The 15,362-nt window shown below is 31.6% G+C and overlaps 2 protein-coding genes across 3 annotated transcripts in view; one reads left to right on the forward strand and one right to left on the reverse strand.

Moving 5' to 3' along the window:
• LOC101889880 (piezo-type mechanosensitive ion channel component) overlaps positions 1-15,362 on the forward strand; it is a 187,452-nt gene that overhangs the window by 162,099 nt on the left and 9,991 nt on the right. For both annotated transcript variants that reach the window (XM_059121421.1, XM_059121422.1), the window contains 8 exons: positions 2,263-2,414; positions 5,915-6,092; positions 6,151-6,370; positions 8,661-8,891; positions 10,756-10,809; positions 12,560-12,673; positions 14,686-14,821; positions 14,889-15,172. In XM_059121421.1, the coding sequence (XP_058977404.1) occupies positions 2,263-2,414; positions 5,915-6,092; positions 6,151-6,370; positions 8,661-8,891; positions 10,756-10,809; positions 12,560-12,673; positions 14,686-14,821; positions 14,889-15,172 (1,369 nt within the window). The remainder of the gene's footprint in view (positions 1-2,262; positions 2,415-5,914; positions 6,093-6,150; positions 6,371-8,660; positions 8,892-10,755; positions 10,810-12,559; positions 12,674-14,685; positions 14,822-14,888; positions 15,173-15,362) is intronic.
• Positions 2,806-4,418, reverse strand: LOC131802071 (probable transcriptional regulatory protein Fnod_1106). Its single transcript, XM_059121423.1, has one exon. It carries the CDS (start codon positions 4,147-4,149, stop codon positions 3,271-3,273), a length of 879 nt encoding a protein of 292 aa, XP_058977406.1. The 5' UTR covers positions 4,150-4,418; the 3' UTR covers positions 2,806-3,270.

Consider the following 15,362-nt stretch of genomic DNA (forward strand, 5'->3'; position numbering starts at 1 on the left):
CGGTTCAGATATAGCCATAGCTCCCATATATATTGATTATCCGATTTTTTATTTTTGTCCTCCACAGGCGCAATATACACTCTGTAACAACGATATTTCGGGAAATAAATCAAAAACAGCTCAGAAATATCTTCCCTAAATTTTATCGAGATCGGTTCAGATATGGATTTAGTTCCCACATATATCTTCGTTCGATCTAACTTTGATTGTGCGCCAAACGTGTAATATTAGCCCAGATGGGATGGAATTTGGCACTTACGACCAAATTGGGTCTAGAAACAAGTATGTCAAATTTGGTAAAAATCAGTTCAGATATAGCTATAGCTCCCATGTATATTGTTCATCCGATTTGTTGAATTTGTCCTGCATAGCCGCAATATGCACTCCGTAGTAACGATATTCGGGGAAATATATCAAATACAGCTCAGAAATGCCTTTTCCAAATTTTATTGAGGTCGGTTCAGATTTGAATATAGCTCCCATATTTTTCCGATTTCAAGTTAATTGGACACCAAATGGGTAATACAAGCCCGAATTGAAAAGGCACAAATGCCTCGGCAAATTTCGTAGAAATCTATTCAGAGTAGGGTATTCCTCTCATATATAAGTTCCTTTAGACTTTTATTTATAACTATAATCATAGTTGGTATGATTTAATTCTCACAAATTCCCCACATAAACTTTTATTTGTTATGTGAAACTCTACTAAATATGTAAAGTCATGAAGGGTATCATAAAGTCGGCCCCGCCCGACTTTAAGTCTTTCTTTCCTGGTTTTTCTGTAGTATTCTTTACCACTTTGTCTGGATTAATAATAAATTATTGCCTGCAGTCTTCAAAGGCCTCTGGTATTTTTGATAGAAATCGATTCTATGTATATACATATGTCTTCCCTCCTATTTAAAATTTAAATCGCATTACAACCGTGCATTGTAACAAATGGAGCAACTACTTTACACAAATCCCTAATACAAACATACATTTATTACGAAATACTCTGCTAAAAATGCAGAATGGTTAAAAATGTAGTTTGTCTTTTCTTACTTATTTTAATATGTTTATAACATAACATAACTCCATATACTTTTTTAGAATTCGACAACCAAATAGTGGTTTTCGTGAGGAAAATTAAATTCCCATTAAGTGTTGGAAAGTAAATAAGGCACTTGATTTTTTAAATATATTTGTTTGTTGGATTCTCAAATGCAAAAACCTTCTAGGATATACTTGCAAATAAATATTAACGGAAACGCCAATTTTCAATGTTTCTAAATTTTTAATATCAACCCAAGATCTTTGTAACACACATTTCACATATTTTGATATTCTGTCAAAGTAGGGGTAAACATTTTTCGACTAAAAAAATTGCAATAGTTAATAGAGAAAGTAAAATGATCCCTATGTACTTCCCACATATTGGAAGAGTTCATGTATAAATGGAGTACCATTTAAAATTAAAAATAGTTTTTTGGTCTTTTGTTTTTTTTTTTTTTTTTCAATGTTCCAAGATTTTTTTTTATTAGTCTTATTGAAAATTGAAAATTTTTTTTTTTTTATAAAAAATTACTTTTTCAAATTGATTATAAATATCCTCTAGATACGGAACCCATGCATCATTTTAAATTGTATAAAAATACAAGTATGTCAAATTTTCATTTACGCCCCATTATGAACAGAAAGTGAATTCCAGTAAGGTGGTCAATTGGTGACAACATAATAGTAATATATCAATCCAATAAAAAGAGTCGTTCTTAACCTATATATGTATTTATGTCAACACCTTTTAAAAATACCTAAATATCTATATGTTATCGATTACCCACTCTACTGGAGTTCCACGAAATCTCATAATTGGGACATGTGGTGTAATGAAATACAAACTGACAAACCTATGTATATAGTATCTAACTGAAATCATACGTCATTTTTCGTCCAGTGTTTAACGCATCTACATACATAAATGTTCTTTCTCTACCTTCTATTTTTCATAAAATTGGCAATATGCCTAATAAATATATACAAATTTATTATTTTTTTTGACTTGTGTATAGTGTATAAAAACCTTTGTAAATATTTTGTAATGATTAATTTTAAATTATTTTTTTAATAAATATTTACTAACATTTTATTAATTTTTTTGCCTGTATGTAAATATTTTATTGTTCTTAATAATTAGTGTAATCTCAACATGAATTTTAAAATTGTACTAATTTGCCTTTATATTATATATCTTCCTACTTTGATTTTTGAAATAAATTTTAGCTGTCCGAGCTGGTGATTATTACATGTTCGAGGATATTGATGATAAATTTGAATTGGATTTGATAACCGATAGCGATGGCCTATTCGATAATGACAACGAAAACATTACCGAGAGTGAAATTAAGATGAATCGCCGTAAGACCCTATATGATGTAAGTATTAAATTTCCTTTTGTTTATATGAATGTACTGAGTGTGTTCTGCTATGCAATGGTCTGAGTATTGAGCTAGACTGGCTTTTGGTATGAAAATTATAGTATTCTAAATGATAATAAATCGTTGTAATGAGTTTTTAGTTCAATTTATTTTCTCTTGTCTCAGATCCTACGGTGTGACTAATATTTATATAATTTATTTAATTAATGTGATTCCATTGAACTCGGCTCTTAGAATGTCCCACACAAAATAGGGGGTTGTACCAGAATACTTATTGTGAGGTGATGAAAGCAAAAAATGTTGGAAAAAGCTATTTTAGAATAAGTTTAGATTTGTTCAAATTGGTCAACTTTGGCACGAATTATGGTTTTCAAAGGGCCAATGAAACAGGGAAACCCACGAATACTTTTTATGTGTTGTAAATGGAATAAAAAGTTAAATATACCCAACATTTTGTGGTGGAATATAAAAGTACAAACTGTAATACCAAATTTCAAAGCTCCAAAGAAAATTCTTTGGACTTTATCTAGATTTCAACAAGGAAAATATTTTGGCATTTAGGAGCTTCTATATTTGGGGTTGGAGGGTGTTACGAGTTTAAAACATCAACGAGTTTAAACCCTCCTTTTATTTCAAATAAAAAGCAATTACTTCTTGAATTTTAGGTCAGTATATTCGTTCGATTTATTTTAGCTTTCCAATGTTTTGCAATAGTTTACTTTGTATTTAGTATTTAAATTAACAATTATTTTAACAAAGGCTATAACATTTTCAGTTATAGGGTGTTACAAAATTTACTTTTATAACTTATTTTATAAAATAAAACATACAATTTATCTAGTTGCGACAATTACTATTCCGCTTCATCTACTTCTATATTATCATAAATATCTTCTATACCCTGAATCTCTTTGAGTTTGTCCACAAACTTTTGATAATCGGCCTTTTCCTCAGGCGTCAATGTGACAGTATTTAATGGCGTGAAAATGTGTTCTGTATTATTGACAACATAGCCTTTGTTCTCCAATGCCTTACGTACACCATTAATCCCTTCTGGTTTACAGATGAAATGCACCGAACCCGATTCATTATCTATCACTTCAATATCTTCCGCTCCCGATTCAATGGCATCCTCTGTCGCCTTATCCTCAAGACTTTCTCCAGCACCAAGTCGCGTCTTATCAGCCGTTGCCTGTATTAAACCAAAGTCTTCAAATAAATGTCCGGCATCAATTTGCACCCCACCACCTTTACGCAGTATGGTTGACATATCCATTTTTAGTTGGGCAAAATTATCCGTATATATGGTGCAGACCATAAAGACTTTCTGTTTGAATCTCACATCTTGGCGATACTTTTTCAGTTGTGTCTTGGATGCTGTGAATTTTTTCAAATTATTCTGTATCGTTGCCATGGGCATATTTTTGCGTAGAGCTTCTTCAATGACACTTTTCAGCTCGCTGTTTAGATTAGGATCAGCACTGCCACCATCCTGTATGGCCAAACGTATTTGTCGTGCAATTCGAGAAAATAATGCCGACTTTTGTCCATCTTTGGCGGCCTTAATGTGACGAATATTTGCCCATTTGGAATGGCCAGCTAATAGGGGATACAGTTGAGTGGAAATGTCTCGTGTTGTACAGCTGAGGCTATTTGTCCAGTTGCTTGGTTGTATTTTCACCGATTGCTGGAGCAAATTATTCCGTAATACAGTGAAGATTAAACTTCTCATTGTGAAAATGATAGGTAGGCAGGCAGACAGCTAGAAATTGTTAATGAGGTAGCCGGATTCCAACGATGGTTGTTGAATTAACGTGTTGTTATTTTTGGAATCCTTTGTTATTTTTTCTTAAACAATATAGTTATTGCATTTGTAGTGATATTTTTATTGATATTATTTGCTTAATAATAATATAATTTATATGTGATTCTATTTGCTACTTTGGTTTATGTAAAATACACCAATACAAATTTGAGGTTATGTTTACTTCATCCATAGGCGTTCAGCTGTTTGTCAATGAACAGATGGCCAGACACAGTGTTGTTTTTATTTCGTATGACATCAGCAGACACGGCAGATGGCGTGGCCGAAGACAAGTAACTAACGCCGTTGAAATATAATGGCCGTTAACGGAATGAAATCAAAGCTATTTAAAACTAGTCAAATATATTTTTATTTTTAAAAAATAAAAAAATGAATTGTTTTCTGTAGGAATAATTTATTTATACATCAAAAGAACTAATGAAGTTTTTATAAACATGTTTAAGTAAAAAATATTTTAATATGTTTATAAACTTATATTCAGCAAAGAAACTTACATTAATGGACATGCTTTAATTGAAAAGGAAATAGGTATTTTTTAATTACAGCGCCAAATATTTAGCCTTGGTTTGATTAGAATAAAACATTTTATTATGTAATGATATGAACTTTCTGAGCTTTGGGACAGAGGTGAGGCCTTCACTTTCTAATTTTGTTTTACAGGAGTTAGTGTTTGGTGTTATATTTATTTATGAACAACAACCTAAAATGATATTCAGACCATTGTATAAATTTGTTTTTGTTGTTTTCTTTTACAAATAAACCAAACAATTTTTGTGTTGAACCCAATTTATGCATCCATTGGAATTTTATATGTTTGATCATCAAAATTTTTCCAATAACACGACAATTTATATTAATTCCCTTCAACAACAACAAAACACAAACAAATTAAATGAAATTGCAAACAAAGGTTTGGAAGGACATTAGTGCTGTGGAATATCGTCGTCAGGTATATTTACGGCAACGTTCGTATGCCTCGGCACCACCCTCCCATATTGGTATACTCTTGAATGAGCATCAAAATGATGCCGATCTAAATACCGAAGGCGGTATACGTATATCAACATTATCTGAACCTTTGTGCTATGCCCAACGTTCGACAAGTGAATATTTTGTGAGTTGTAAAAAAAGTTTTTCAAAATTTTCTCCGTTTCTTTTTTCTTTGTAAGAAGAAGAAGTAGAACGGAGAGTAAGACACCATTTTGGATTTTTCTTTCTAAAGATCACCAACGTTTTTTCTAAAACTCCAAATATTTTATTTTTGTTTCGCTAAATCACCTCAATTTAAGTGAATACACCCACAAAATCACACACACTATTTGACACAAAATATTAAAATATGTTTTACATAAAAATTATATAAAGTAAATAAAAAATATATAAAATACTTTCGATATTACACATACTAAAGTTTAATTTAAATTCATTAATTGGTTATTGGAAATGTGCGTAAATATCGATAGTGTTTTATATAGATTCAATGTTATTGTTAAATGTAAATATATAAATGTGTATAAAATCTCAAACACAATTGACTACACATTACTAAAAACTAATATGTTTCTTATAACTGACATATAATTTAATAATTGTTGATGTTTTTTAGTCATCGTTATTAAAATTTTGAAATATAAAAACTAATTTTATTATCCACCTATTTATATTTACAAAGGAGAGTCAAAAGCCCAGACCCCAAAAGGATTCACTGACCGATACAGCTGGACCCTCTACCAGCAAGGCAGGCGGTGGAGCAGCAGGTGGAGAAACCCCAGCAAAAATGCCCACAATGGAGCCTAGGCAAAAAACTGAAGTTGACAGTGGTGAAATAACTGAAAAGGATACAGAAGAGGGTAAGGAACAAGTTTTTGTTTCAATTGAGAATTGAATTAAATCACATTCCCATTACAGATTTCGAAGCCAATCCCATAATACGTTTAATGGAAGGATTTTTGGTCTCGCTGACCATCCGTTTGAATCGTTTCTCACGCAATTATCGTTATGTCAATAAAATCCTCGAAGAAGAAAAGAAAGCCTTGAAGGAATCCAACAACCTGTATATGTTTAATGGTCGTTTTAGCGGCCGCAATGCTGCTGCCATATTCAGTTTAATGAAACGTAACATTGCCAGGTATTTGTCCAAGAATTTATTTGCAATAATTATGTTCTTCTTCGCCAGCAGTAACGTAAATATTATATATTTTTGAAATCAAAATTTTATTTTGAAAACAAATTTGGCTTCTTTTATGAAATTTTAAATTTTTTTTCAAGAGTTAAATTTTTTGTTAAAACCGTTTAAATTGCATTTTGTTTCTTTAAATTATTTGTTTTTGTTAATTTTATTAAGAAAAAAAAAGAAAAACTAGAAGTATTTTGTGGCATGATTATAAACAGGAGATAAGTGGAAGGCTAATTAAACTGTGCAAAACACAAAAAAAAAATAATAATAATCACTGGGAAATGCAGCAGCTTATGAAAGTGGAGCCAAAAAGTAGGAACGGCGTTTCGAAAGTTTATATCACAACGTAGCCTAAATAAAGTAGACAAATTCCCCCTCTTCCACGTTTTGGAAATTTTCGTATTAAAATTCCTCGGAACCCATACATTTTAGGTATATACAGGGTGAGGTAAAACAACTGCAACAAAGTAAAACGCCATAATTTTTAAATTTTATTGAATGAAAGCAAAAAATGTCGGAAATAGCATCAAATTTTAGAATAAGTTTAGATTTGTTCGATTTGGTCAGCTTTGGCACAAATTATGGCCTTCAAATGGCCAATGAACCGTCATACGCTGCCCGAATGTTTTTCTGAGGCCAAGATGTTTGTGTGCCCAAGGCTTTAATACACCCTCCAGAATATTTTCGCGATAATTTTCGGCATTTATTCTGATGCCACGGTCGATTAATACGAGCGGAGAGCGACCACTCAGCTGTTATGGCGGCCCACACCATCACCATGGCCGGCGCTTGAGTTCTGGTGGCCAACCGAATGTGCACATTTTCAGCTAACCTCTTTGGCAAATAAGCACGATCATTTTGTTTGTTTAGAAACTGCAGGACAACGAATGTCTTCTCATCGTAGAAAACCAAATTCGGCAGTTTACCACTTTTGGCCAAGCGAAGCAACTCTTTAGCTCTTTTGAGTCTATTTTCCTTCTGTTGCGATCTAAGTGTACTTTTTGGAATTTCAATGGCTTTATGTGATATGGAATGGAATATTGCGATATGTTCAGCTCACGAGCCATTTTTCGGCCACTGCGACGCGGTTTTCGATCAAGTTGTTTCTTTACTTTTCGAACCATTTCTGCTGATGTTGCTGTTTTCTACCGTCCACTTCCTTGACGTCGGGCTACGCTGCCAGTATCACAGTAACGAGCGATGGTACGAGACACAAAAGATTTATGCGCATTTAAATGCTGGAGTGCTGTCACTGAAATAATTTTAAAAGCTGTCGGACGAGTGGCTTTGAAATGACAGCAGTCTGAAATTGGTTGCAGTTTTTTCATCTCACCCTGTAGATAAAGATATTTCATATAAAAATACGAGGATTAATTTGTTTCGAAATTTCAAACCTCAAGCAAGTCAACATATGTTCGTTTGGTACTTTTTTTGAAAATATGCTGTAATACTCCCTATAAACGGGATCGTAGCAAGTCAAAATATTCTCCAAAATGATTTGTCGTAAAATTCTACTACAGGTATTCATAATTTTATAATTCATTCATATTTCAGATCTAGAAAGTAAGTTTAGTCTTATTTTCCGAATTGGCTGTTATATCCTCTACTGTATTATAAAGGGTATATTCGTGAAAAAATCAAGAATAGGTTGTCTCTTCGGTATAGCTCTTAAGTAGATTTAGCCAAGTCAGCTTGTTAAAGACAGAGCTTTGCGTTTTATTGCGCCTTCTTTTACGTATTTTTCATATTTGAAATATTTAAATAAAAATGTAGCCAATCAAAAATACTTCTAGTTTCAAATCAAGTACTATTTTAAATTCATTATTTTATTATTATTATTAATTTCGTTTTTTTGTTTTTCCTTCTTCTTCTTCTTTGCATATTCTGTTTTGCATCTTATGTTACATACATATCTTCTGTTATTGCAACCTGTTATTGTTTGCTACCCTGAATTTGAACATGAATGCTATGTACCAACCACCCATCATCACCAACAACTACAACAACAACGAAAAAATCAACAAAAACAATACCACAAATCCTTCACCAAATGTAAAAAATTGAAAAAAAAATCATGAATCATTCATTGTTAATACTTTTTTATTTAATTTATTTTACCAAACATGTTATTGTGAATGTTACATTTAAACTCAAAAATATTATTATAATTATTATTGTTTCTTTTTTATTTTGTTATACGTTTCTTGATTGTTAATTAAAAAAAATGTTTGATTGCAAGTAGTGATGAACATGAAGATGCTACACGTCCTATTGCTACTACCCCAACCTCATCGAAAAGGAATTCTAACAGTGCACCATCCACCACCACCACACAACCACACAATGAATTTATGCAATCACCACCATCACAAATACCACCATCCATTAACATATCAACATCACAATTACAACAACAACAATATAATGATGATATCAATGCCATCGAGCCATCATCATATGATGTCGTTGATAGGTAAACATTTTAAACAAAACAAAAAGCAACAACAACTAACAATTATTTTATGGTCGGTTTGCACTGACCCATGTTGTTATACTCTAAACCACTACCTATTTTTGAATTTCTATCAGTAAGATGGGGAATATTTTTCTGAGTGATTTGGTTTGGGGAAATATATTGGACCCTAAAGTAATTAATTTCAGGTCCTGTGAAATAACAAACGCAAAAGAGTTTATTCATAACAAATAGGAATATTTCAAAATTTTTTAAGTAAATAAATAGAAATTTTAAGTTATTGTAGATTATTGCCCTTCGAAATGGTAAATTTTTAGACATTTTTGGGAATTTTGCGTGAAAATCTTATTTTTATACCCTACACCATTCTATGAAGGGTATATTAACTTTGTCATTCCGTTTGTAATTGAAATATTGAAATACTCATGACAGACCCAACAAAGTATATATATTCTTGATCAGCATAAAATTCTAAGTCGATTTAGCGTTGTCCGTCTGTCTATCTGTCTGTTGTAATCACGTTTCGAACGGATTGAGATAGAAGGCTAACAATTTGCACACATGTATATTTTGTAGATCCACGTTTTCATATAGCCCCTATATAACGGTACCTCTCGATATTCGGAATTTTGTTGATTTTAACGACATTATTCACCGGAAATGTTTCGAATTTGATTTTTTAAGTTCGAAATGAATACTACAGCCTAGGACAGAAAATCGTCTGTATAGGTCCACGTCTTCGTATAGCCCCCATATAACGGTAACTCCCTATATTCGGTATTTTGATGATTTTAGCGACATTATTAACCGGAATTGTTTCAAATTTGGCATTTGAAGTTCGTTATGGATACAACAGCTTATGACAGAAATTTGTCTGTGCAGGTCCACGTCTTTGTATAGCCCCCATATAATGGTACCTCCCGATAGTCGGTACTTTGATGATTTTAGCGACATTATTCACCGGAATTGTTTCAAATTTAGTATTTGAAGTTCGTAATGAATACTACAGCTTTTGACAGAAAATTGTCTATGCAGGTCCAGGTCTTCGTATAGGTCCCATATATCAGTACCTCCCTATATTCGGTATTTTGACGATTTTAGGTACAATACTCACGGAAACTTAAAAATATATAGATTATACTAAATCCAAAACCCACAGGTTTGGGTGGCATACATCTTTAAACCAAAATGAGATTATCTCAAAATGAACAAATATTCGCTTGAATTTGGAAATAATTTTTCGATTTTCTTTGAACATTGCCCAATATTTTTTTCAGTATCAGATAAAGTGGAATACTTTGGTCCACTATATCTGGTAGCTCACGCACTTTTCAACATTTTCAAAAAATCATCACATAACTCAAAAAAAAGTGAGCGAGTACTCGATATAGTCCAAATATGTCAACAAAATCGACTGATACTTGTTTTCCTTTGCATTTTGACATAAACGTCTATACGGAAACATTCTGTAAAAAAAAAAATAAATTAATTAATTAATAAATAAAAATGGGGCACTCAAGTCTTGTTTCCAAATCCTGTTTTTATTTAGGAATATTCAGCTTACGATAAAAAAGAAATTCAAAAAAAAATAAATTAGTTATCGTAGTGGTTTTAAGGTGTAACAACAGTTTTATTAATTTAAATTTATAATCCCCAATATTATTTTGTAGTTCGTAGAGTAGATATATTTTTTAATTTATTTTTGATTTCGTAGCAGCTAAAAGTAATTAATTTCCTTAGCAAAATAATTAGCATAATTGCCGAAAAAACAACATCAATAATGTTTATATCCAAAAAAAGTCTCTCCAAACAGCAAACACCAAATTTATGCATATTTTCATAATTAACATTTTTTGTATTATAGCAAAGAGACACTATCGGAACCGAATAGTAGCAATAAGCTTGTACGACCAAAAGGGTAAGTTAAATTCATGCATTCTTTTTCGAATTTTCGTTTTCTCATTATTTTACGCTAGTAAACGTTATTATTGTCATTTATGTTTATGAGAAAATATTCATATCTTTTTAATTTTTAATATCATAAATAATATTTGTTTTCATATTTTATAAATACAAACTTGGAGCCAAGTGAAATTTTTTGCTTATTTTTGCTGTGGAAATTGAAAACAAAACAAAAATTGATATAACAAACATTTAGACCCATAAAAATGTAAAAGCTCCTCTCGCTTCATATCTTGCTTTTTTATAATATTAGCATGGAGACTAGAGTAATTGAATGCTTACTGCTGTGAAAATTATTATACTAATAATAAAAAGTTTTTAGAAAAACGTCGCAACATTAGGCCCTTTTAAAAATTGGTTTAAAATTACGTCATAAAATCTTTTATAAACAAAATCTATTCTATAAAGCCAAATGGGAAGCATTTAGAATCCGTAAAATATTTACGATATAAATCCTTTTGAATAAAAAGAAAATCTTTAAAATTAGGACTTTTGGGAGATTTATAAAAATTCTTTATAAAAATGCACATTGCGACTCCTTTTTGTAATCCGTAAAAATCCAATATATAACCCCTTATAGGACCAGGGAAATACAGCGGATTATAAAAGTAGGGGTAAAAAGAAGACACGTGGATCTGTGTTTTAAAAGTTTACATCACAAAGAAACCTTAATAGAGGGCGCATGTTCGCCCCTCTTCCACACTTTTGGAAATTTTTGATTTTAAGATTCCTAGGAATCCATGCATTTCAGGAATAGGAAAATAGGTCGAAAATTGGTCGAAAATTTTAACCTTCAAGCTCGTCAAAAAAAAGGTGCACATTTTCAGCTGAACTCTATGTCAAATAAACACGATCATTTTGTTTGTTTACAAACTGCAAAACAACGAATGTTTTCTAGTCGGAGAAAACCGAATTCGGCAGTTCACCACTTTCGGCCAAGCGAAGCAACTCTTTAGCTCTTTTGAGACCATTTTCTTTCTGATGCGGTGTAAAATTCTTGCACTTTTTGGAATGTCATTGGCTTTACCCCGAGCTCGTTTTTCAATATTTCCCGAATGGAATATTGCGATATGTTCAGCTCACGAGGTATGTTTCGGCCAATGCGACGCGGGTTTCGATCAAGTCGCTTCTTTACTTTTCGAACCATTTCTGCTGATGTTGCTTTTTTCTTCAGCCCACTTCCTTGACGTCGGGCTAAGCTACCAGTATCACGGCAATGAGCGATGGTGCGAGACACAAAAGATTTATTTATTCATTTAAGTTATGGCGTTCCTAAAATATTATTTAAAAAATCGCTAAAATTAGCTAAAAATTTAAATTAATAAAAATAATATTAGCTTAATGCCTAAAATATGATTTCTGTGCTCTTCCCTTGGCTCCAAGTTTCAATATTTTATTATTTATTGTATTTTTATGCTTTCATTTCTATTACCTACTATTTGTACAGTATTAATTGTGTACAAAAAGAAATTGATTGATATCCATTTGAAAACCAAAAAAATACCCCATATATAAAAACCATCCTATCTATATTTGTTTTATATCCTCAACAAACAAAAAACATATTATTGCGATTGGTGTTATTTGTACAATGAAAAAAAAAAAACAAAAACAAACAAAATTAAATGCTTTGGCTTTGTTCGTTCGTTAAATTGAATTTGTTTGCCAACCATAACAAAAACAAAATCGTATCTGTGCATATGTAGGCGTAAATCCGAGCCTTTACCCGAAATACGCATTAAGGCTCCATCGTTCGATCGTAGTCGCCGTGGCTCAGTTGCTCTAATTACAAATCAGTGGGCTCAAGAGAAAGTTACCAGGTAGCTTAGTATTTCCTTTCTTTCATTATTCATTTCTTTTCTTTTTTAAAAAATTCAAAATTAAAAAAAAAGTACAAAAATTGATATTTTTTCCCATTAGAATGAGATTTGTTTTGTAAGGTGTTTTAGTTAATGAATGATTTTCCTTTTTTGAGTTCGAAAGTACCACACCTTAAAGTATAAGGTCAGTGAAGATGATGGTGATCAGAATCGGTTTTTGTAACTCCTATTATGAAGTGATCACCTTCATTCTCCTGACCTCCACCACCCTTAGAAGCTAGTTTTCGTCACAAAATTTTCTTTTAATATAAGAAAAGTATATTCTCACCCACACGTATGTCATACTTTTTTCCCCTACTACTTCATATTTCAGACAACTTGAAAACAAAAATCAAAAGCGTTTCCTCTAATATTATTGCTTGCATTAAATATATATTTTGTTTATTTTATTTTTTATTTATATTTTGGATTGTAAATTTATTCCTTTAAAGGTTTACGTTTTTTTTTAAATTTTGATAAATGATTGTAGCATGGTATTTTGTTATTAATTGTATGTAGAAATTATTTGGTAATTGTTAATGAATTTTGCAACAAGAGAATGAGTATAAATTAGAAAAAAATTAAGTCTTTGTAAAAATTTGGAAATTTAGCACATCCTAAATATTTTAACAGAGTTAGATCAGATAAGAAGTAATGGATAACTTTGTCAACTTATGTTGGGACTTCCACGACAAATGTTCAAACGTTTAAACAATGCGAAAAAACCAGTTTAAAATTTTGTTTTGAAAGTTATTGTACCAATATATAAATCGATTGGGAATATAGACTGTATCGACCACTTCAACTGGTTTCACCCTCACAAATTTTTGAAATATTACGATTTTTAAAAAGCTGCCTATCTGGTTCGCGTTTTTTTTCAATGTAGTATTTTTCCAACGGGTTCAACATAAACCAATATTTTTTATGTTTCCTCTCAGTCAATACTTCCCCTAAGAAACTCTATAATAAAAAAAAAATAGAAAAACTATCTTTCCTTTGCCAACGAAGGCGAATTCTATATTGCCCAGAAGGCCCTCCGAGAAGCGATTTATGACTGGCTTTTCCACAGAAATTTTCTTCAAAAATACTCGTTTGTTTTAAAATTCCTTCAGCTAGAACTACAAATTTTATTCCGGACTATAAAAGGCCAGAAAACAAGGCACTGCATTCGAGTTTCCCTCTTAAGTTATGGATAACTCTGTCAACTTATGTTGGGACTTCCACGACAAATATTCAAACGTTTAAACAATGCGAAAAAACAGTTTAAAATTTTGTTTTGAAAGTTATTGTACCAATATATAAATCGATTGGGAATATAGACTGTATCGACCACTTCAACTGGTTTCACCCTCACAATTTTTTTAAATATTACGATTTTTAAAAAGCTGCCTATCTGGTTCGCGTTTTTTTTTCAATGTAGTATTTTTCCAACGGGTTCAACATAAACCAATATTTTTTATGTTTCCTCTCAGTCAATACTTCCCCTAAGAAACTCTATAATAAAAAAAATAGAAAAACTATCTTTCCTTTGCCAACGAAGGCGAATTCTATATTGCCCAGAAGGCCCTCCGAGAAGCGATTTATGACTGGCTTTTCCACAGAAATTTTCTTCAAAATACTCGTTTGTTTTAAAATTCCTTCAGCTAGAACTACAAATTTCATTTCGGACTATAAAAGGCCAGAAAACAAGGCACTGCATTCGAGTTTCCCTCTTTTTTAACTTATATTTATATTATAAAATATATTAAAACATGTATTCCAAATTAGAACAATTGTACACATTAACTACTTTGTATGTTCAACAACGATCTATTTTTGTTAATGTATGTATATGTATGTACTTCAAAATCGATTTAGACAACTTAATATATACGTTTTTTTCTTTAAATTAGTAGAATGATTTTCTATTCAAAATAAAAGCAATGTTGACATTAAAAAAAAAAATATTTCCCCATTGTTTCTCCACCTTACAGCACGGAATTGGCATTCGATGAGGATGATTTTACAGCACGCGATCACAATATTATTGTGGAAGTTTTGATTTCAGCCTGGTATGCCATATTGTCAAATACGGATTTGATTTGTTACATTGTGGTGTTCATTAACCAGGTAAGCTTACAATTTTTGGTTTGAAATTCCTTATAAAAATCTTTTCTTCTTCTTCCTCTTTTTTCAGATTGTCAACGCCAGTTTAATATCGTTGCCATTGCCCTTGATGATTTTCCTTTGGGGCACTCTGTCGCTGCCACGTCCCACCAAAACATTTTGGGTCACTCTGATCGCTTACACCCAGGCCATTGTACTTATCAAATGTATCTTCCAATTTAAATTGATCTGGACGAATTACCACTACAATTTACCCAATAATCCATTGGGTATTGAGAAGTTGTTTGGTGTTGAAATGATTCCGGACTATGCCACATATGATTTGTTGCTGTTGTTGGTGTTATTCTTCCATAGGTAAGAAAGGACGATTGTTATACTTTAAAAATTGTGCAAAGAACTGTAATCGTCGAGTATTTAGATTATGTTATTAATTGAAGTCATAAACTGTCACATTTTGAACCTTCACTTTACAATTTTGTACCTGTACCTTAGAATTGTTTATTCATTTTGGTGTAATTACATATTACCCTGAAATCAGTTTTAT

The sequence above is a fragment of the Musca domestica genome, unplaced genomic scaffold (assembly GCF_030504385.1).
Source record: "Musca domestica strain aabys unplaced genomic scaffold, Musca_domestica.polishedcontigs.V.1.1 190, whole genome shotgun sequence".
NCBI classification, from domain to species: Eukaryota; Metazoa; Arthropoda; class Insecta; order Diptera; family Muscidae; genus Musca; species Musca domestica.